At 55.7% G+C, this 18972-nt stretch overlaps 2 protein-coding genes across 4 annotated transcripts; both read right to left on the bottom strand.

Annotated features, from left to right (window-relative positions):
- Positions 1-958: 958 nt before the first annotated feature.
- Positions 959-5384, bottom strand: IFI30 (IFI30 lysosomal thiol reductase). 2 transcript variants are annotated; one of them, XM_037504410.2, is made up of 8 exons: positions 4913-5384; positions 4235-4388; positions 3046-3228; positions 2881-2955; positions 2491-2583; positions 1563-1715; positions 1353-1406; positions 959-1269 (listed from the first exon to the last, which is right to left on the bottom strand). In XM_037504410.2, exons 2-8 carry the CDS (start codon positions 4346-4348, stop codon positions 1207-1209), a joined length of 735 nt encoding a protein of 244 aa, XP_037360307.1. In that variant the 5' UTR covers positions 4349-4388; positions 4913-5384; the 3' UTR covers positions 959-1206. The 2 variants fall into 2 exon arrangements, with proteins under 2 accessions (XP_037360307.1, XP_054549344.1); XM_054693369.1 differs by lacking the exon at positions 4913-5384 and having other exon boundaries at positions 4235-4413.
- A 301-nt stretch (positions 5385-5685) lies between these two features.
- Positions 5686-18717, bottom strand: PIK3R2 (phosphoinositide-3-kinase regulatory subunit 2). Of its 2 annotated transcripts, XM_037506162.2 has the most exons (16): positions 18672-18717; positions 16318-17053; positions 13392-13484; positions 12964-13014; positions 12761-12892; positions 12466-12670; positions 11915-12000; positions 11669-11777; positions 11472-11570; positions 11133-11313; positions 10912-11037; positions 9752-9894; positions 9364-9540; positions 8506-8577; positions 8160-8330; positions 5686-7830 (listed from the first exon to the last, which is right to left on the bottom strand). In XM_037506162.2, exons 2-16 carry the CDS (start codon positions 16637-16639, stop codon positions 7623-7625), a joined length of 2175 nt encoding a protein of 724 aa, XP_037362059.1. In that variant the 5' UTR covers positions 16640-17053; positions 18672-18717; the 3' UTR covers positions 5686-7622. The 2 variants fall into 2 exon arrangements, with proteins under 2 accessions (XP_037362059.1, XP_037362058.1); XM_037506161.2 differs by lacking the exon at positions 18672-18717 and having other exon boundaries at positions 16318-18244.
- Between the last annotated feature and the right edge of the window lie 255 nt (positions 18718-18972).

The raw sequence follows: 18972 nt of genomic DNA, 5'->3' as shown, positions 1-18972 counted from the left end.
GGTGGCCTAGGGGTTAAGTCTCAGCGCTGTCACTGCAACAGCCCACCTCAATGGCCTGAGTTCAATGCCTGGCCAGTTAGCTGACCCATAGATGGCACAGCAGACCTCTCCTGTCTGTCTCACCTGCTGCTCCCCTTAGCAGGGAATTTCAGTAGATCTGCCTGTTCTGCTCCCCACTCTGATTCTGGTGAATCCTCTCACCCCCTGAACCTCTGGCCTACACCCGTTATTCTATACAAAAAACCAACCAGCCAACCAACCAAAAAACCCCAGATAAACTAAAATGGTGAATTGTAAAAAAAAAATTTTAATAAAAAATATATTTTTTTTAAGTAATAAAGTTGGGTGGAAAAAAAACGTACAACTATCTCTCTCAGTCCTGTGAAAAAGTCAATTTTACCACTGTACCATCATGTCAATATCCCTGATGCAAATATCTTTACATTCTTCCTGGAACATCTGATGAATTTCCTTACTACTAATGAATGAAATGACACCTTTAATATATATTCATACTATATCAGTTTAAGAATCATGATTTTTTTATATCTGAAATTTATCCTATAACATGCCCTGTGAGCAAGTGCCTCAGCCTAGAGCTCCAGATTTTGATGCTGGCTGGCCTTTGCATAGTCTGTTCCTCTTTCCTGGCTCACCATCATTCTCCTCCCCCGCCCCCACCCCTACTCCCAATACATTCTTTGAAACTACCCAGACAAGTTCCCTGCTTTATCCTCTGGATCACCCAGTGTGGGGTTAACAAGTGGGTGGCAAGGGATGTTTGTCGAGTTAATGAATACATTTTCTGCCTAAGGAACTCCTACTCACCCTTTAAAACCCAGCCCCAATGTCCCTCTTCTCTACGCAGAGCCTTCATTTCCACTCTAGGCTCTTCCAGCCCTAGCCCATCTCTGCCCTCAGGGGGAATATCTGTCTGCCTCTGCATCCCTTTCCACAAAGACAGAATAAGGGGGTTGTAATGTTGTAATGAAATCACAATATCCAAAGGTTTATTAAAGTTGTTTCAATATAGCACCATTTTCAAGAGGCAAGATTCTTGATCTTGGGGCAGAATTTTGAGTTGGGGCTTCACAGAATGTACAGAAGTTATCCAGTGATGAGCAGTAGCTGGTGAAGAGTTGGGGGGATACCAAAAATGGGGTCAGATGGGCTCTTACTCTTGCTGCCTTGGCTCACTCCTGGCTGTCACTTGAGGCATACTTTCCTGGGGAAGGAGGCTGTGACTTGACAGACATCTGGCTTCTCACCCTGGAGGGAATAGTTTTGAGTTATGGTCTTAGAAGGAGACCCTACCACCCACCAGCTGAATCCTTGTTCCCCTTCCAGCTTACCTGATACAACTGGCAGACCACGCTGAGGAGATGGCTCTGATCAGTCAGGGGTTTCTACGCAAAGCAAGACAGGAGACCACATGATCCCTAGCCAACTAGGGTGCCTGGCTCAGGGGAGGCTGCAAATGACCCCGTATTTGGCCCCTGCCTCCTGCCTCCCAGACAAGATCCCCGCCCAGGGGCTGCACTGAGGGTTCCAAGAGTTCTTACCCCATTGACGACGACCCAGGGCACATATTTGTGGGGTGGCTGCAGAGCGTCAGTAAGTTGGGCGTTGATGTGCAAGAGCTGCATGCCACGGTCCCCCATTGCACACTTCATGATGGTGTCTGGGGACACCTTTGGGGCATAGACTTGCAAGCACTGTGGGTAGGGTGGGGGGTTGCCGTAAGCCAGAGCCTTGCTTCAGCTTCCTCCCTGTTATCTCCCTAACGGTCCCCCCCACGCTACTCCCCTAGCCAAACTTCTGTTACCTCACTAGCCATAGGGGACAGTTGAGGTTTACAGCAGTGCAAGAATTCTCATAAACATAAGATGCTTAAGACATGCCTGACTGGAGCCCCAGAGGTAGGGGTCCAGGCTGCTCCTGTTTCCTATACGACCAGACCAGTAGTCCCTGACACCTACATTGTCTCATTTTCTTCAGAGCTTCCATACATGCTGTTCCCTTCACCAGAAATACTCTTCCTCCACCTTCCCCATCATCTCTTGAGTGCTCCCTCCTCCTCTGCATTTCATTAGCACCACTATGACTCTGTGGGGCTTGGGGTACCTCAGGTGGCCTGGATGTTTGATGAATGAATAAATGATCAGAACCAGTGAGTCACTCTTTTGGGAATTCTTTTTCATAATCCTTCAGGCCTGCCTTGTCATTTCTATCTCTCAGAGAAGGATGAGCATCTGTGTCCCTGTATATTCCTGTTTATCCAAGCTCAGCTTCCTCCAGGAAGCCCTCCCTCATTTATCCATGCCCCAGAAAATTTTCATTCCCTCCATTCTGAGATTGATACTTCAAAACGGAAAGCTGTTTTCCTGGGCTACAGAGTGGTGGTCAGGGGTCAGGACTTGAACCCGGATTTATAGGGATGCACAGAAGGTGAAAGTTTCCCATCCTGGGCCCAGTGAGGGTATTGCTCACCGGCTTCAAATTTTGCTCAATGTCCTCCATTTCTTCCATGCAAACAATGGTCATGAAGGCCACTGTCTTGTCCAGCTGGTCCAACAGGCAGGCCTGGGGGTGGATGGGCAACGGCATAAGGGGAGTAGAGAGCACTCCAATACTGCTCGGGGAATAATAACAGGCACCACGTATGAAGCAGTGAATAAAGATGTGATTAAGTGGAGGCACATGGGCAGAGGATGGGGCTGGTCCCAGTCCCTCTGAGACTGAGAAAACTGCCAGGGTTTTCTGAGAAAACTCCCTGGCAGTTTTCTCAGTCTTGATAAGTCCCCTCACACCCTTTATCCCTCCTCATACCTCTTTCTTTGCCTCCCCGCCCCGCCCCCCCCCCTGCTGGGAGGCACTTACCTCCACCTTGTTCAGTTTACACTCTAGATCACCATGCTGACACGTGAACTCCCACTTGCCACTGACATTCCTTTCCTGCAAGGCAGGGTTTGGGGTAAAGTGCTGGCTGGCCCATCTGGTGCCCACTTCCCTGGGTGACTGCCTGTTTCCCCCTCATCCACACACCTGGGCGTTCCCGTAAGGCACCAGTGTGACATTGAGGATCTCCATGACCATCAGCCATGTAGGGAAGAGCTCTCGGACAAGGAAGTACTGGCAGCCGGGGCACAGAGCTTCATAGTAAAGACTCACGCTGACAGGCTCTGGGTCAGGCTTCCAGCGGGGGCGCAACAGACACAAGTCTTCATCCTGTTCAGGAAGAAGGTGTGTGAAGCCAGTGAGCCGTGCTTGGTACTCTTGTAGAAAGGGAGCTGCCAATAGTGGGTGCTCCATCTTGCACTCCTTCCAGAATTTGCTAGGAATTCTACTATGGTTCCTTAAATCTTCCTAAATCTCAGTCTGTCTGCTAAACAAACCTTACAAGGACTTGCAAACATAGGCACTTAATGTACATGTACATGCAGCTTGGTTTTCCTCTGAGTGAGGGGAAAACCTAGCCTAGGGGACTGTACGCAGTAAGGACTCAAGGCATGTGCGGATCTGGTGGCTGCTCTCAATCCTGTGTTCTTGGGAGTGTATACCATAGGAGATGAATGCATGCTTTTTTCTTGCCACTTTTGCCCCCAGCTCTTGGCATTGAGTTGAGCAAGCCCTAGACGGAGGCTGACTCCGTATTTATTCTTGCTCTCAAGGGGCCCCATGTACCCCTCCCAAGTCCTACTGCAGAGGCGCCTAGTGCTGCTGACTTCCGGCTTTGCTGAGAGTGGCAGGTGGCCAGAGCCTCTGGTACTGTGAGCAAGCCTCTCAGCCTTTGAGGCATCTGCTTACTCCACACCAGAAACATGCCAGCTCTGTCCTGTCCCAAATGCATACACACTGTGAGCGGCACTTAATGAATGTCAGTGGCTGCGGGCGGCTGCTTAGCTTGTCTGGGCTTCCTTCCCCTGGCCCCACGAAACCGTGATTCTCACTCCAGTGCTCCAGCTGTACACAGGAGGTACCCAATGAGCCCTGGGGTGGGGACTGCAGGGATAGGGTAGGGGCAGCTGACTGGCACATGAGGAAGTCTCGACATGGAAAAATAAAATGACTCTGAGAGTGGCTATGGTGCCAGGAGGTTGAGGGGGGTGCTTGGGGGGTATTTTGGCACCGACAGTGATAGCATCTCAGCCCGCTCTTTTTTCCTACAAGTCTAGGGACAGGGGAGGAGCAGCTAGCCCCACCCCCACTCCCACTTCCCGGTTGTTGTCCCTACCTTGCAGGCGGCCACCCCCTTTGGGAGTGTTTCCATCCGGGACGCCCAAGCCACCTGGGGAATATCCAGCAGCAGCAGCGGCAGGAACAGCGTGAACCGCAGTGAACAGGCCATGACCGTGGCGGGCAAAGGTACTGTGGCAGGATCGCCTCCCCTGGGAAGGAGCTGCCTTTAAGGCGGCAGTGGCCCAGCCCCCAGGCAGGACCGCCTCCCAGTGCCCACGCCCCTTGCACGGGGCTGACAACTCCCTGTGTGTACTTTTCTCTGGGTCTCCCTTTCTGACAGCCCGCCCTTCCCCACCGGGCCCCATGTTTTGAGGCACCAGCGGCCTGGACCCAGCCCCACCCCACCCCAGCATCAGCCCTGTCAATGAGCCCTGGCTGCTCACTGCACCGGGTGGAGGTGAGGTTGGGGCTGTGGGGACAGAGACACCGAGAGATGGGAGGGTCGCCACGTGCTCACTGACCCTTCTGGGGGTGGTAGGAGTAACCCAGTCTCCCCTCTACCTCCAGTCTGGGACCCCATGTCCCCACCCTGGACTAGAATGGGAAGCAATCCCCTGAGAGCAGACCCCTGCCTCCTGGTCTGCGACTCTCATCACTCCCAACTTCACCCCTTCCCCACAAAGACCTGTCCCTGTCCCTCACTCCTCCCCAGCTCTGGCTCCCTGGGACCTACCAGAGCCGACTGACAAGGCTGACTCAGGCTTGGCCATAGCTGGACCAGAAAGCAGAAGCCAGAGCAGGGAGGGGTGCCTCAAGTCTCTTGCTTTCCCCCCTCCCCTGCTGGAGCGGGGTGGGGCAGGGGAGAGGAAAACTGGCGTTTCTCCCTTCCTCCGTGAGCTGAGGGTAGTGGTGGATGGTGGAGGCGATCCTCAGTGAGCTCCTGTGGTGGGAGAGCAGCCCAGTTCTAGTAATTACTTGGAGCCTGTGGGGGTGGGGTAGAAGTCAACAGACCTGGCTTTGCCCCTCTCCTCTTCCCAATTGTACTGGGCACCTCAATTTCCCCTTTTATAAAATGGGACAAAAAAGTTTGGAGAATGAGCCACCCAGGAGCACTCAGAGGGAGGAGCAGGGTAGAGGGTGGGGGTGACACGGCTGGGCTTAGGATCTGAGAATGGTGTAGGGTATTGAGGGAATGAGGGAGCCCTTCAGACTCTGCAGGACCCCATGTCGGGCATAATATGGGGCTAGGTCCCACGAAGATGCCCAACCTGCTTGCAATAGTTTCAGCTCAGAGCTGCAACTCCAGTGCCAGCATCGCCAGGAGCATGTCCACCGTCAGAGGCAGTTTGGGAGCTGGAGTTTCCCTAGTGCCCAAGGCTGGGCAGCAAGTGCATCCCACCTCTTAGGCTTTAACAAAGACTGAGCAACACAGCTTTGGGAAGTTAGCGTGTGCCCCTGTGCCAGGCAGGCAGGAGGAAACAATAATGTACAATTTCCCAGAAGTTATTAGGCACCAAGGGGTGGCTTCATCAAGAAACTTCAGGAAGCTCCCGTGATAGGATTCCCAGGCATTCCACTAGGGTAGGGGCACCAGTAATTGACTCTGCTCAATAATAAGCAAAATGATGACTTTGAGAAAATAAAGTAGAGGTTGGAGGGCTGTTATCTCTGCTCCCCAGGGTTAGCAGGATAGAGTCATGGGTTAAGGTGACCTTTTTCATATCTGTTCACAGGACAGGAGAGACTTAGTTACTTATAGAGAAACATGGTTGCTTACAGAGAAAATCCTGCCTGGGCACACAGCCCCCCCAGTGCTTGAGGAGGCTGCAGGACCCTTAAGTTAAGCTCCTGTAGCTTTGGGCTGAGCAGAAGCAGGTCAGGGGCAGTTGCATTTCCTGGGGCATGCCTGGCCACATGCTGGGTGGGAAGAGTGGAGAGCAGAGGACCAGGAACTTGGATTGGGAAGGAGGATGGTGAGCAGTCCAGGTCAAGGTCATGGTGGGGACTCAGCTCATGGTCCCATGGGTGTCAGGGCCACATATGAAGGCAGTCAGAGGAGGGGCTGGCATCAAGACACAGGACGCCCCTCTGGGTCGCATAAAAAAGGTTGTGAGCACTGACCCCAGCCGGCACTGAGGAAGACACACATCAGAGGGGAGGCGAGGGCCCAGCTGGTGGCCCAGTGCTGGGAGTTAGACGTGGGTGGGGGATGGGGCTCAGGTTTGAGCCTCTCTGTGACCTTGAATAGCTTTCTCAACTTCTCAGGACTCCAGCAGCTAAAATGGGGGCGGGGGATGTTAGCCTTCCTTGGTGGCCTGGAGCTAAACTGCTAGCTGAACCTACGGGTGCTCAGGAGTGCCAAGACCCACTGGTGACGGACCAGTCCCACCGCCGACAAGAAAATCAGCCATCATGGTCAATGTCGTATCTCCGTTCGATGTTTATATCCGTATCAATATCAACGTACCATACAAAATCTGCCTGCCAGCCTGGCCGGGCAGGGGATGAGGGTCTGCGGGCACTGTAGAAAACCGGGCTCTCATCCCAAAAGAGGAGAGAAAAAAGGGTTTTACAGTCAAGGAAAAGTAAAATTCAAATCCAACAACAGTGAAAAGCCTTGACTCTGCACGGTGTGGAGCAGCCACAGGCAATGGTATGGTTCATCCTCCACTTTTGGGGGCCAGGGCAGGCTGGGTCAGCTCTCGCTGGTTTATTTTTGTTTTCTCTCTGGGGGTACTTCTCAGTAACTGGGGGATAACCCGGTGGCGGGTTTCACTTCAGGATTTGGAGGGGAAGTTGGGGTCTGTGGGGCGGGTCCCGCCCGGCCCCAAGTGTCAAGCCGAAGTTCTTGGAAGCAGCTGAGTGAAGTTCCTTCCTGCCCAGACCCCTGGTCTATGGCTTAAAAATCGGGGCACCCTGGCTGGGGCCACCCAGCCCAGGAGCCTCTGTAAACATGGTGGATGCAGCCAGGTGGGACTCGAGGGAGCCCGGGGCCTGTGGTGGGCAGTGCAGAGTCGGGGGGCTGTGGGAAGGGCAGTGCCCATGGGGGAGGAGGTTGGGGGGTGGAGGAAGTGGGACCCCCAACAGGGAGACACAGAAGGACAGAAATCAAGAATGACAGGGAGAGAAAAGGAGACAGAGAACAAGAAAAACTGAGACAGAGAGAGAGAGAGGAGAGATGGAGAGAGGAGAGAGAGAGGGAGGTGGGGCTATAGACAGAGAGACAGGCAGACACAGAGAAGAAAGGAAAAGAAGATAATTACAAAGACAGAGCTGGAGAGAAAAAGAGAGAGACAGACAGAGAGCAAAGACAGAGACCCAGAGAAAGAGAGCCGGGGAGGAAAAGAGACAGGGAAAGACCTTTGAAGAAGACAGACGAACAGACAGAGAGGTGGAGACCCGGTCTGTCTTGGTCTGAGCTGGGTCTCCTGGTGTTGAGCTGGTCAGCGGGTGGCGGGTGGGGGCCCGGGGCCAGGGGCGCGCACTGGATGGGCAAGCGTCACGGTGAGGGCGTCGTTGTGCTGCACCAGCGAGGCGTGCTGGTAGTGCAGCACCAGCTCCTTCAGCGACCCGTACAGGTTGTAGGGCTCTGCGAAGCCAAAGCCCGTGGCTGTGCGGTAGATGACGCAGTGTTTGGTGTCACCGTCCACCCTGAGGGCATGGATCAAGGGGTGGGTCAGATGGGTCCCCACAGGCTCTCCCAGCTGGATTCTTCCACTTCCCCTGTGGGTGGGTGACCCTTGCCAGGACTGGTATTCCCCATTTCTTGCAACCCACCCTGATCGAGATGCCTCTGGATATTATCCCAGCTTCCTCCCCTGTCCCCAACATTCCCTTCTCCCTGGGGCAGTCAGGGGTGGCTTGTTCCTGGCGGTTTTCCTGAGGCCTAGCACAGTCAGTGCACAATGAGAGCTCTAGAGAGAGGTGCAGGTTCCCCCAGGCCTTCAGACCACTCTGGGCCCCCCCAACAGAGCACTCACACCACAGAGCAGGCATAGCAGCCCCGCTGGCTGCTCTCACGGATGAGGAAGGTGCCGTCCCGCTTCCCACTCAGCATTTCCTCAGCCTGGGTGCGGTTGATCTTGCCCACATACCACGTGCGCTCCTCGTGGTGGGGAAGATCATCCTCATCCTCCATCAGTGCATACTGGCTGCACGGGAGGAGGGAAGGGCCCTGGTCACTCATCCACCAGCATTCCAGGTCCCTCTGCTGCCTGGACAACTCTCCCTCCTGGTGAACTCCTACTCATTCTTCAAAATCCACCCCAAACGGCCCCTCCTCTGGGAAGCCCTCCCTGGGAAGCTACCCTCCAGGTGGCCACTCACTCTTCAGTCTCGTTTTTGATTCCCAACCACTCATTGATTTTCTTCTGTCGGGCACCTTTCTGGGTGAGCCACCTAGGCGAAAAGAAAAGGTAGGCTGATCAGAAAATGAGACAGTAGCAGAGGCAGGCAAGTCCACAGTGGATCTGCCCAGTTGCAGGCTAGGGCTGACCTAGAAGTGAGGGTTTCAGTGTGATATCCCTGGGTTGCCACAAGGGGTCAGCCTGAATACAGGAGGGATCCCCAGCTCTGCCAGGAAATACCCCACCTTTATGATTCTGTTTCAAGCTCCCAGAACAAGTCCTCCTGGCAAGGGCTGCATGCTGTGCGGTTGGCCTTTGCCCAGGGTAGCTATCCTGTACCTCAGTTTCCCTGTCCTGTGAAGGGGAAACTTTACAAAGCACCTGGAGAGGACAGAATGAGTAAATGTGTAGAGAGCTCGGCACAGCAGTTGGACATAGTGTGGAGGCGCAGGCAGGAGAAGAAAGCCCTTGCCAGGGTCTGTAAGGGTTAGTACGCAGAGGCGGGATCTGAGCCGAGGTAGCAGCCCCACTGTGTGAGGGTTACACATTCATGGAGCAGATCCTGTGGAAGGCTCCAATGACTCAGCCCTGTGGGAGCAGCACTCCCATTTCACAGACTATGAGGCTGAGGGGGACCCATAAGGAGCCCTCCAGGGGGCTGGGAGGGCCGGTGCGGGGGGTGGGGGGGGGTGGGGGGGGGTGGGGGGGTGGGGGGTTGGGTGGATAGGAGGAGAGGACGACTGGAGGAGAGGGGAGGGGCTGTGGAAGGAGACGCCTGCAGAAATGACATCCCAGGGACCCCTGCACTGAAGGGAGACCCACAGGCATAGGCACTCACACGAGGTACTGATCTCGGATCTTGCGCAGCTGCATGAGGTCTGGCTTGAGGCTGTTCATGCGCTTGTCGATCTCCCGGTTGTCTGAGGCCTGTGCCCGCAGCTCCTGCTCCAGTTTTGTGCGGCTCTCGTGGATCTCAGCAATGCGGGACTTGAGCCGCTCAGAGTTCAGCAGGATCCTTTGGGGGAGTGGCACAGAGGTTACAGATGGTTCCCAGCTTCTGAACATGCTATCTCCACAGACTTCTCTTTCTGGCAAACTCTTCATCTTCAAAGCCCATTTCAACTGACCCCTTCCCCCTGGCACTCAGCTTGCCCCTCCATTTCCTTCCTTTCCCCACATGTACTGCACCAAGTCAGGGTGGGGTGAGGCAAAGGGGCGAGACTCACCTCTGCATCTCTTTCTCATTGCCCTCACGCCGAAAGCGTTCCAGATACTCCTTGCTGCACTTCTCTTGTGTCTGACCCTGCTCTTCAAAGATCTTGATGGTCTCATTAAAGGCCTCGATTGCTGTGCGCTTCATCTGCAGTTCCTGGAGGAAAGGGTGAATCTCAGCAACTCCTGGAACTTCCCACAAGTCCCTTATGAGGGGTGAAGGCAAAACCCAACTCTGATATGGAGCCTTTGCACAGGCCATGCACATCACCCCTTCAGTTCCTGCTGTACCACATGAGCTCCTATTGATCTTTAAGACCTCGTTCCCTCTTAAGATTATCTTTACAACCACCTGAACCTCTTAGCACTGCTGAGAATTACTAAATCTAGTTGCTACAGTTCATGGGGCTCTTTCTTGTGGCAGATGCTAGTAATACAATGAACACGTCTGTAGGCATCGTCTCACGATGCTTTGCAGCTCCCTAAAAAGTCTGAACTACTAATAGGGAAGCTGAGGCTCAAGGGACCTAAGTCACTTCCCAGGTCATCACGATGTTCTTAACTGATCCTAACCCAATGTCTTGTCAGTACCTCAGTGATCCATCAGTACAAAGGGACAAGAAAGAAACTCCCTGGGAGATGAAACAATTCTTAGCCCAAGACCAGTCAGTAAGTCTGAGGAAGCTACATCTCAACTTGCCACAGAAGTTTAACACAACCCTGAATGATAAAACCTCTCCCCTTCCCCGTTTTAAAAGATGCTCTTCTTTCCTGTGACCTGACCCTCCGTCTCCACCTTTTGTCAGGTTAGCACTATCATTTTGAGTAGCATTCTGGCCTAAGGGGATGGAGAAATAACTAAGACCCACACTTCCAGCTTCCAGGAGGGGACTCTGAAGCCTGAGAAAGAGACAGCTCCCAGGCCCTGGGTGCAGTTACTCCTGGGAGGCTGGTTGGGACCTCTCCTCTGTCCTTTGGTCTTCCCCTCCCCTCACCTGATTAAAAACCATGTACACTGATTTCTATGTTTTTAGAACAGTCCCCAGTGCTCAGTGACTGCTTTGCGACCTAGAAGCAGACAGTAGTCCCTGTGGCCTCACCACTGCCCCATGGTTCTGGGGTGCCACCTGTGTGCAGGCCGTGGTAGTAGGGGTGGTGGTGCATGTGTGCCTACTTGGGAGGTGCGTGTGTATTCCTCGTAGAGCTGGTCATACTCGCGGCTCTTGTCCTGGTACTGCTGGTGGTAGACTTTGAGCTGGGCGCCCACTGCCTCCACACTGTCCTCCTTGACGATCTGGTCCTGGGGATACCCGGTATGATCAGAGAAACTACCTGAGAAACAGGCCCCGGGCTGGCCAGGTGCTGCCCTCCCCAGCTCTCGCCCCTGCCCCGGACCTGCTGGTACTTGGACACGGGGTACAGCAGCCGCGTGTCCAGTTTGGCGTTGTACTGGGCCAGCGACTCATGGCGGTAGTGGGTGATGAGGTCCACCACAGAGCAGAAGGTGAGAGGCTCTGAGAAGCCATAGTGCCCATCTCGGTGGAAGACCTTGATCAGCTTGTTATTCCCACCTTTCCTAGGAGCGGGTAAGAAAGCATATCAGTGCCTGACTCCCTGATCTCCTGCCCCGACACCACACATATCCCACTCTCTGTGCAACCCTCAGTCCTTCTGACCTCAGAGAATTCCTTTCTATCTCTCACCCCCAGTTAACCCTGCGAGACTGGCCCCTACCTGAGGGTCAGCGTGTACTCCCCCTGGATCTTGCTGGATGCATCTCGGACCAGGAAGGTGCCATCAGGTGTGTCCCGGAGTTTCTCATTTACCTCCTCCCTGTGGGGACACCCAGGATGGGGCCACGTGCCAGAGACCCTGTTTTTCAGGCCCTGCCCACCATGTGCCACCATCACCTTCCTGCCCTACAACCTTACCTGGAGATGTCACCCCAGTACCACTCGGCATCCTGCAGGGAGGGTGGGCTTCCCCCATTGGTGAGGACTTGGGGGGCTGGCTTTGCCTTAGGGGGTTTAGGCGGCAGTGCTGGGAGACGGGAAAACAAATATAGCAACTGTATGCTGTGTCTGGCTCCCACTACAACTCAGCCTGCTGATACTGGCATAGCCCCGAGTCAGCACTCATGGTGCTCCAACAACAAATAATAATATGGGAGGGGTCACCTGGGGGTGCGACCTCTTGTTCCTCCAGATGTTCCTGAAGCAACTTCTCCACCAGCAACACAGGGAAGTCGGGGCTAGGCTCAGTCCTAGGGGTGGGGGAGTGCAGTGAGCTTAGCAGGATGGTATGCACAGTGCAGCATGTGGTCCTGCACGTATTTCACACCTGGGGTACATGTGAAAGCACGTGCAGGAACAAAGGATGACACAGGCAGGTGTGTGGGCCAACTCCTGTTTATGAATACTCAGTAAGTGCTCAGTAAATGACATACAATGAACAAACAAGAGTGCAGCACCAGGGGTGGGGTCAGAAGCCAAGGGGGTCTTCCCAGAGCCCAGGCCCCATCCTTATTATCTTACCTTAGCTCATTGCACAGCTTTAGCTTCTGCCAACCCCCACTTCCTCCACTGAAAGCCCCACCCCAGTGCATGGCAGGTTGAATTCTCCACTCCTCTGCTAGCGTTTCTCATCATGGTCTGCAACCCTCAATGGCCAAGCTCCTTGGCTCCTCTACTTCCTGTCTAAAGCAACATCCCCATGGCTGGGTGCTCACCCATCTGGCGCGCCCCCTGCTGCTGGTGGTGGGGCCTGCAGCAGCAGTGGCCCGAAGGTGGTGCCCAGGGCTCGCAGGGCCAGGTTTGGGGATGGGGATCGTCTGGCCACCCGGCCCAGGTGCTGAAGCAGGAAGCGCAGCGTGAGGGCATGGTGCAGGGTCAGCGTTGGGGGCTCCAGTGCTGGCCCCACTGGCCCTGAGGACTCTGCAGATGGATGACCAGGGCCAAGTGAGCTGAGGTAGAAACTTGGCAGCTCCAGCCCTCTCCCCTAGCCAGACTCCCTGCCAAGCTTACCCCGGAGGACCCGGTGAGCCTCAGCCACAGCCTCAGGTGTCAGGAGGGGTGTGGGAAGTGCCAGCAGGAAGCTTTTGACGCAGTCTGATAGGGCTGCCATGTCCAACTGCTCGAGATCACTCAGGGTCCAATCTGTGGGGGCAGAGGGACATGTTGGCTTGGCTGGCTCCTCACCCACCCTGCCCTTTGAAACTTCCCCTCACCTGTGCGTGCGGCAGGCAGCTCCGGTCTGTACAGGAATTCGCTGTCCAGTCCTGGGGGAAAGGGGTCGGGGTGAGTCAGCTCCACCTCAGGTGGTAAGGCTACCTCTCAAATGCGACCAAGACCCCATGAGGTCCTGGGTGGCTACTTAACCTCCCTTAGTCTCACTTTAGAGTTCAGAGATAAGTGCAGGGCACAGGAGGGAGATGGTGGCAGAAGGCACAGCACTGCAATAGGGAGTAGGCTGTGGTGTCCACATTCCCATTCCCCTGAGAATCACTCCTCCCCCAGGTCAACATGGAGGCCCAGAACATCCTAGCTAAGCCTTCTTCCAGGCAGAGTGAGACTAGAAGGCCTGTGAGGGGATGAGCTGCCCATCACCAGAGGTAAGCAAGCAGAATCCAGAGGTTGCAGCCAGGCTGAGGCTCACCTGTCCGCTCAATGGCCTCCACAAGCTTCACTAAGAGGGGGGGTGCCACGTCAGGTGGGGAGAACTGTTCAGGCAGGTCAGGGAGTATGAGGCCTGGCAGGAGAGAACAGTATGTTAGCAGGGTTCCTGGAAGGACTCCAGCCCTTCACAGGGTAGATCCAGGTGCCTGGTTCAGGCCAGTAACCAGCATTGTGGCTCCCATCGTGGGGGCTGGAGGAGGTGGGAGGGCTGAGTTTTTGGGAAACAATTTTTTGGGTTAAAATCTAGTTCATACAACTTCAGAGGTATTGATTAGTTTCCCCAAATGATACGGCCACATCCTTACCCTCAGTATCTATGACTGTGACCTTTTTTTGAAAGCAGGGTCTTTGCATTTGTAATTAAGTTAAGCATTCTGAGACCAGATCGTCTTGGATTTTGGGCCCTGCATTCAATTACTTATATCTTATAAGAGACGATGTGACCACAGAGGCAGAGACTGGGGTAACACAGCCACAAGCCAAGGGACACCCGGAACCCTCAGAAGCAGGAAGCAACAAGGAATAATCCCCCCAAAGCCTCTGGAGGGAGTGTGGCTGTGCAGGCACCCTAATTTTAGGCTTCTGGTCTCCAGAGTAGTCATAGGATAAATTATTATTTGAAGCCCCCTGGCTTGTGGAAACTTGTTACAGCAGCCCCAGGAAACTCATACAGCAGGTTTGGGGCTCTGCCATCGGTCACTGTGCAGACTTGGGTACAGGACCAGTCCTTTCCAGGCTTCAGTTTCCTCAACTGAGACACTGGCAGATGTGACACCTCTCCATTCTCAGTGGGAACAATGAAGTGGTAGAAAAGAATAAATGGAAAATAGTTCTCATCTGGGTCAGAACATCTGATTCCAAGGACCTTTCTCTATTTTCTAAGTCATTTTCCTCTCTACCCTTTCTGAAAAAGCTGGAAGCCCTCCCAAGCAGGTCTAGGGGTCTCCCTGGTCTGGACCCCTCCTGTCACGTTTCCTGGTCCACGGGGCCCTTTGTGCTTGGGTGCCTTGGCCTGCGTCGCCACCATGTGCTATGGTTCTGGCCCTTGGCAGGGACGCTCTGGCACACAGCAGGGGCAAGCTGGGGCCTGTGGGCCTCTCTGAGTGATGGGCCAGGTGGGGCCTCAAGTTGGAGAGAGGCCCAGCTGTGTGGAAAATGCCAAAAAAAATTTTTAAAAAGAAAAAACAAGCAAAGAGGAGAAAAGAAGGCTGTGTGTGTGTGTGTGTGTGTGTGTGTGTGTGTGTCGGGGGGGGGGGAGGGTTGCCACCAAGTTTCTGAATCTCAGTTTAAACTTGCTTGTGATCCATGTGTAACAGGCATCATTCCCATTTTAGAGAGGCTGAGAGAAGGAACAACATTCCTTTGGGTGCACAGCTGGGTTGGGGCTCCAGCAACATTGGAGTTCTACACTTCATACCCTGTTTGGGGCTGGGGGAAATGTGTTGGCCTTAGCATGTTTCCAGGTGCTCCCAGGACCCTGGAAGTGCAGAGATCAATGCTCCTGTTTGTAGATGAGGAAACTAAGCAGGGGTGTCCCACAGCCCTGGAGGTTTGGAGGGCAGGGCTGGGCCGCCAAGCAGAGCAGGGAATGTGTGGTGGCTGAGCTGAGGCCAGGCAGAGGAGGCGGTGCTGTTACCAGGGGGAGAGGCAGATTCTGGCTGCCAGCCCGGATGGGTCCGCCTCTTGCCCCTCCAGCCCAGGCAGGACAGGCAGATGCAGGCCTGGGTCCTGGAGACGCCAGATGCTGCAAGGCCCAGCCAGCACCATGCCGAGTCAGCAGCCCCATCCCACCCTGTGCTAGGGGCTTTGGGCATCAGAGTTCCTCTGGCACTGTGCCCAACAGGCCATTGGTAGGGGCCTTGGGGTATGATCCCGCACCTTGTCTTCCTGTCAGTACATGCAGCCTCTCATCACCTCCTCCCCACCCCTGAGCTTCAGCTTCCCCAGTTGGAACCCACATCCTTGCCCAGCACACAGTTAGAGCAATGCCAATGCCACTGAATCTCCACTCCCAGCGCACCCCTTACAAGTGGGGGATAGTCAAGGATCTTTGGTCCCTTGTTGTATTGTGTAGACTTAGTCTATCCTCTTTGGGCTTTGGGATTCCTTTCATCTTAGAAATCATGTACAATCAGAGTAACACGGGATCCTCATTGCATCCTATCTGCAAACTGCAGGATGTGAAGCTAAGCTGAGCCTCTGAACAGTCTGAACACTGAGTTTTACTGAACACTCCCCATTATCCTCAAAATCCTATGAAGCTGGCCCTCCCTGGTGGCGCAGGGGTTAAAGTCTCAGTGTTATCAAGCTATCGGCATGAGTTCAATCCCCAGCCAGGGAGCTAACCCACATGGTGCAGCAGACCTCTCCTGTCTCATCCACTGCTCATCTCAGCAGTGTATTTCAGTAGATCCGCCTGTTCTGCTCCCCACTCTGTCTCAGGTGAATTCTCCCACGCCTCGCCCCCTGCACCTCTGACCTAGACCCTAGTTCTTCTATGCAAAAATAAATCCTCCGAAGCTCCTGCCCTCCCATTCCTCATTTTACCTTACTGTTCCCCAGCCCCCAAATCTATTATTACATGCCTACTTCCTGGCCTTTGCTCTTACTGTACCCACTACCTGGAGTCCTTCACCCTCAGTTCTCCCCATGCAGGGCTCCTTCCTCATAGCATTAATGATTACCTAATCACATTCTTGTCACTTCTTGAACCAGAAGCCCCACGAGGGCAAGACCAGGCCTTGTGGCATGAATTGTGCCAAGCCTGGTCAACACTTGTTGACTGACCAAGTGGTTATTCCTCCTTTCCTGGAAGAGGCCTCACCACCTCACTGGAAAGAAGAGGAAACTGAGGGTTTGAGGGGAACCCCCTCCCCACCCCACCAGGGCCCCTGCCGACTGCTCACCTGGCTCGGGGGGCCCATCTCGGGGCCTAGCAGGCAGTGGGCGGGGGCCACGGGGACGAGGGCCAGGCCTGGCCAGAGCTACAGGCCCCAGGAACTCGACGTAGGTGCCAGGGAAGTCGCCTCGCTGCCGTGTGCGCTCATTGAGACCGGGCATCCAGCCCACGTTCTGTGGGCAGCGCTCACTGCCCTCAGATACCCCCAGTGCCTGCAAGGCTGCCCGGCTCACCACCAGCACATCACCTGGCAGCAGCTCCAGGTCCTCTGGCCGCTCCCGGCGGAATGGGTAGAGCGCACGGTACTGGAAGCCCTCAGAGCCAGCCATGGCTAGGTGGGGTGGGATCTAGATGGTTAGGTAGGTTGCTTGGGGCCCCAGTGGCCCCATCAGCTGGGGCAGGGGGCCAGGAGGGTCCACTGGGTTGGCTTGGGGTACTCAGACCTCTATTCCCAAGTGTTGGTGACCCTGGAGGCAGATCAGGCCTTGCTCCCTATTATTCCATGACCCTGATAAGGGTCACTTATTGCTCTGTCCACCATTCGCCAATTGGTGGGAGGGGGTCGGCAGCGTGATCTCAGGTCACTCAGCCGCTGCGTCCCCCCTCAATCAGTAGGGCCACGCCAGGCTGCTCATTCCTTTACATGGGGGGCCATCGGTGCCCGAGACTGGCGGCTCTTCCAGCTGCGCCAGACGAGGGGCCCGAGGGCACTGGATGTCACCATGCTCAGTCAGGATGCTGACCTAGGGGAAGAGGAGCAGGGTAGTGTTAGCTCGGATGGATTCCTCCCATCCCCAACTAGGAGATGGGCCCACATCCGAGGTTGGATTCCCCGACTCATGGGGTAACCTGAGGCTGGTCCTTGCCCCTCTCTGGGTGTCAGTTTCCCCAGCTGTAAAATGGGTACAAACTGGCCCTTCCCCTGGGTTGTTGGGAGGAACCTGTCCCAGGCATGTTCAGTAAACAGGCTCTTTATCACTCCTGTTAAAGATGGAGAAACTGAGGCTTAGAGCAGGAAGGCTGCCATCAGACTACTCATTGGGCCAGGAAGGTAAACCCAGACCCACCCAACTGCAAGGCCCAGCAAAGAGGCACAGCCAGATAGTTATATTCAGGGCAGATAGGGTGCCATAGGGGACGCCTGGGAGGCTATGAGAGTCTGGAGGAAGGGTGAGGCCAGCAGGGGAGCAAAGGGGTAAGAAAGGAGGTCTACGCAGAGGGCCTGCACCTGGTCCAAGCAAATGGATCTCTGATGTCTGCAGAGGATTGAAAAGGGGGCTCCCCGCATGACTTATTGTAGGGGGTGGGGGAGGGGACAGTAGGTGGTCAAGACATAGGGAAGGGAGACCAAGGGGCCCTTAATCTCAGAGCAGACATGGAGCCAGGACAGAATTGATGGAGTTTTGCAGTTGCCAGTGGGAAGCTGCTGACTGTAGGGTAATGATCACCCTACAGGAGCCCCCAGGCTCAGAGAGACAGCTTCGTTTCAGCATTGCAGGTTCAGGTGTCCTGAGGGGGTGGGGGTGGGGAGCGGTACTTTTCAAGAGGGCGGGTCCTTACAGAGGACAGGAGGGGGCAGTGGCCAGAGGGAACAGAGTGTGCATGCAAAGGCTTGCAAAGGCTTGACAGGGGAAAGTTCCTTGCCAAGAGTTCAGGGTAGCTGTAAGAAAACAGCCAGCCACACAGGGCCTTCAGTACCAGAAGTTGTCGGTGCAAGGAGCACAGTTTGACCACGGGGTGGCCCTACTTACCCATTCCCTGCCCCCCTATTCGATAAGTGGGGAAACTGAGGCCCAGAGAGGGGACGTCCAGGAAATCGCCTGGATCCACTGGACTGCCCACCTCCACACCCGCGGTGTGCACACGTCTGCACACGCCCCTGAGCAAGCGCCGAGGAACCGGCGCTCCCCGAGTCCCAGAGGTGGGTGGAGGGACCGGCCTGGCTGGGGGCTCGGGGGCAGACTCAGGAGCTGCGCGCTCACGCGAGTTCAGACGCGCACTCGGTCTGCGTGGCCCCGGGCCCCGGTCTGCGGACCGGAAGTGGAATCGACCCCCGACATTCTTGCACCCGACTATGCCCCACACAATGCCTGGGCGCCCCTCCTCACTGCTTGACGCCCCATTTCGGGCAGGGCCTCCGTCCTTCCGCAGCTGCGGCTCCAGCCGCTCATCTCGACCTGGGCGCCCCGTTCTGCCTCCATCGCTGCCAGGTGGGGCCTGAGGCCTCCGTTCCCTGCGGCCCCCCCAGTCCCGCGGGGCCCCGGCAGCCTGTCGCGGCCAGGCTTCCCCCGCGGCCCCACGCTCTGCCCCGGAGCCCTGCATTTCAGCGCACCTCCTGCCCCGCCTGCCAGCCGGACTCACCTGGTCGTGGCCGCCCCCGCCCACGCCCCCGCCGCGGCCGCCGTCACGCGAGCTGAGACCGACCCGCGGCTCTACCGCGGCCGCCGTCGCCGCAGCCGTGGGATCCCCGCCTCCGTCGCCGCCGTGGTTCCGAACGACCGGGCCCGCCCCCAGCGGAAATAGCCGAGCGCGCTCGGGCCAGGCGGGTGACGCGAGGCCGAGGCGGAGCCCAGGGCCGTCCGAGTGCCTCCGGAAAGACCCGAACGTACTCCCGCGGGACTGGCTGAGGGGGCTGGGCTGGGGAGGGCGGGGAGAGCGGCGG

This window comes from Talpa occidentalis, unplaced genomic scaffold (genome assembly GCF_014898055.3).
Source record: "Talpa occidentalis isolate TD23 unplaced genomic scaffold, MPIMG_talOcc4v2.1 talOcc4.12, whole genome shotgun sequence".
NCBI lineage: Eukaryota > Metazoa > Chordata > Mammalia > Eulipotyphla > Talpidae > Talpa > Talpa occidentalis.
This window is presented reverse-complemented; position numbering and strand designations above follow the sequence as displayed.

Coding starts and splice junctions, on each gene's coding strand:
- PIK3R2 (XM_037506162.2), bottom strand. CDS start 16,639: ATGGCTGGCTCTGAGGGCTTCCAGTACCGTGCGCTCTACCCATTCCGC. Junction 11,314..11,471: donor GAGTACACGCTGACCCTCAG/GTAGGGGCCAGT, acceptor ACCCGCTCCTAG/GAAAGGTGGGAATAACAAGC. Junction 7,831..8,159: donor TGCTATGCCTGCTCTGTGGT/GTGAGTGCTCTG, acceptor CCATGCCCTCAG/GGTGGACGGTGACACCAAAC.
- IFI30 (XM_037504410.2), bottom strand. CDS start 4,348: ATGGCCTGTTCACTGCGGTTCACGCTGTTCCTGCCGCTGCTGCTGCTG. Junction 3,229..4,234: donor AGGGGGTGGCCGCCTGCAAG/GTAGGGACAACA, acceptor CTTCCTGAACAG/GATGAAGACTTGTGTCTGTT. Junction 2,956..3,045: donor TGCCTTACGGGAACGCCCAG/GTGTGTGGATGA, acceptor CCTGCCTTGCAG/GAAAGGAATGTCAGTGGCAA.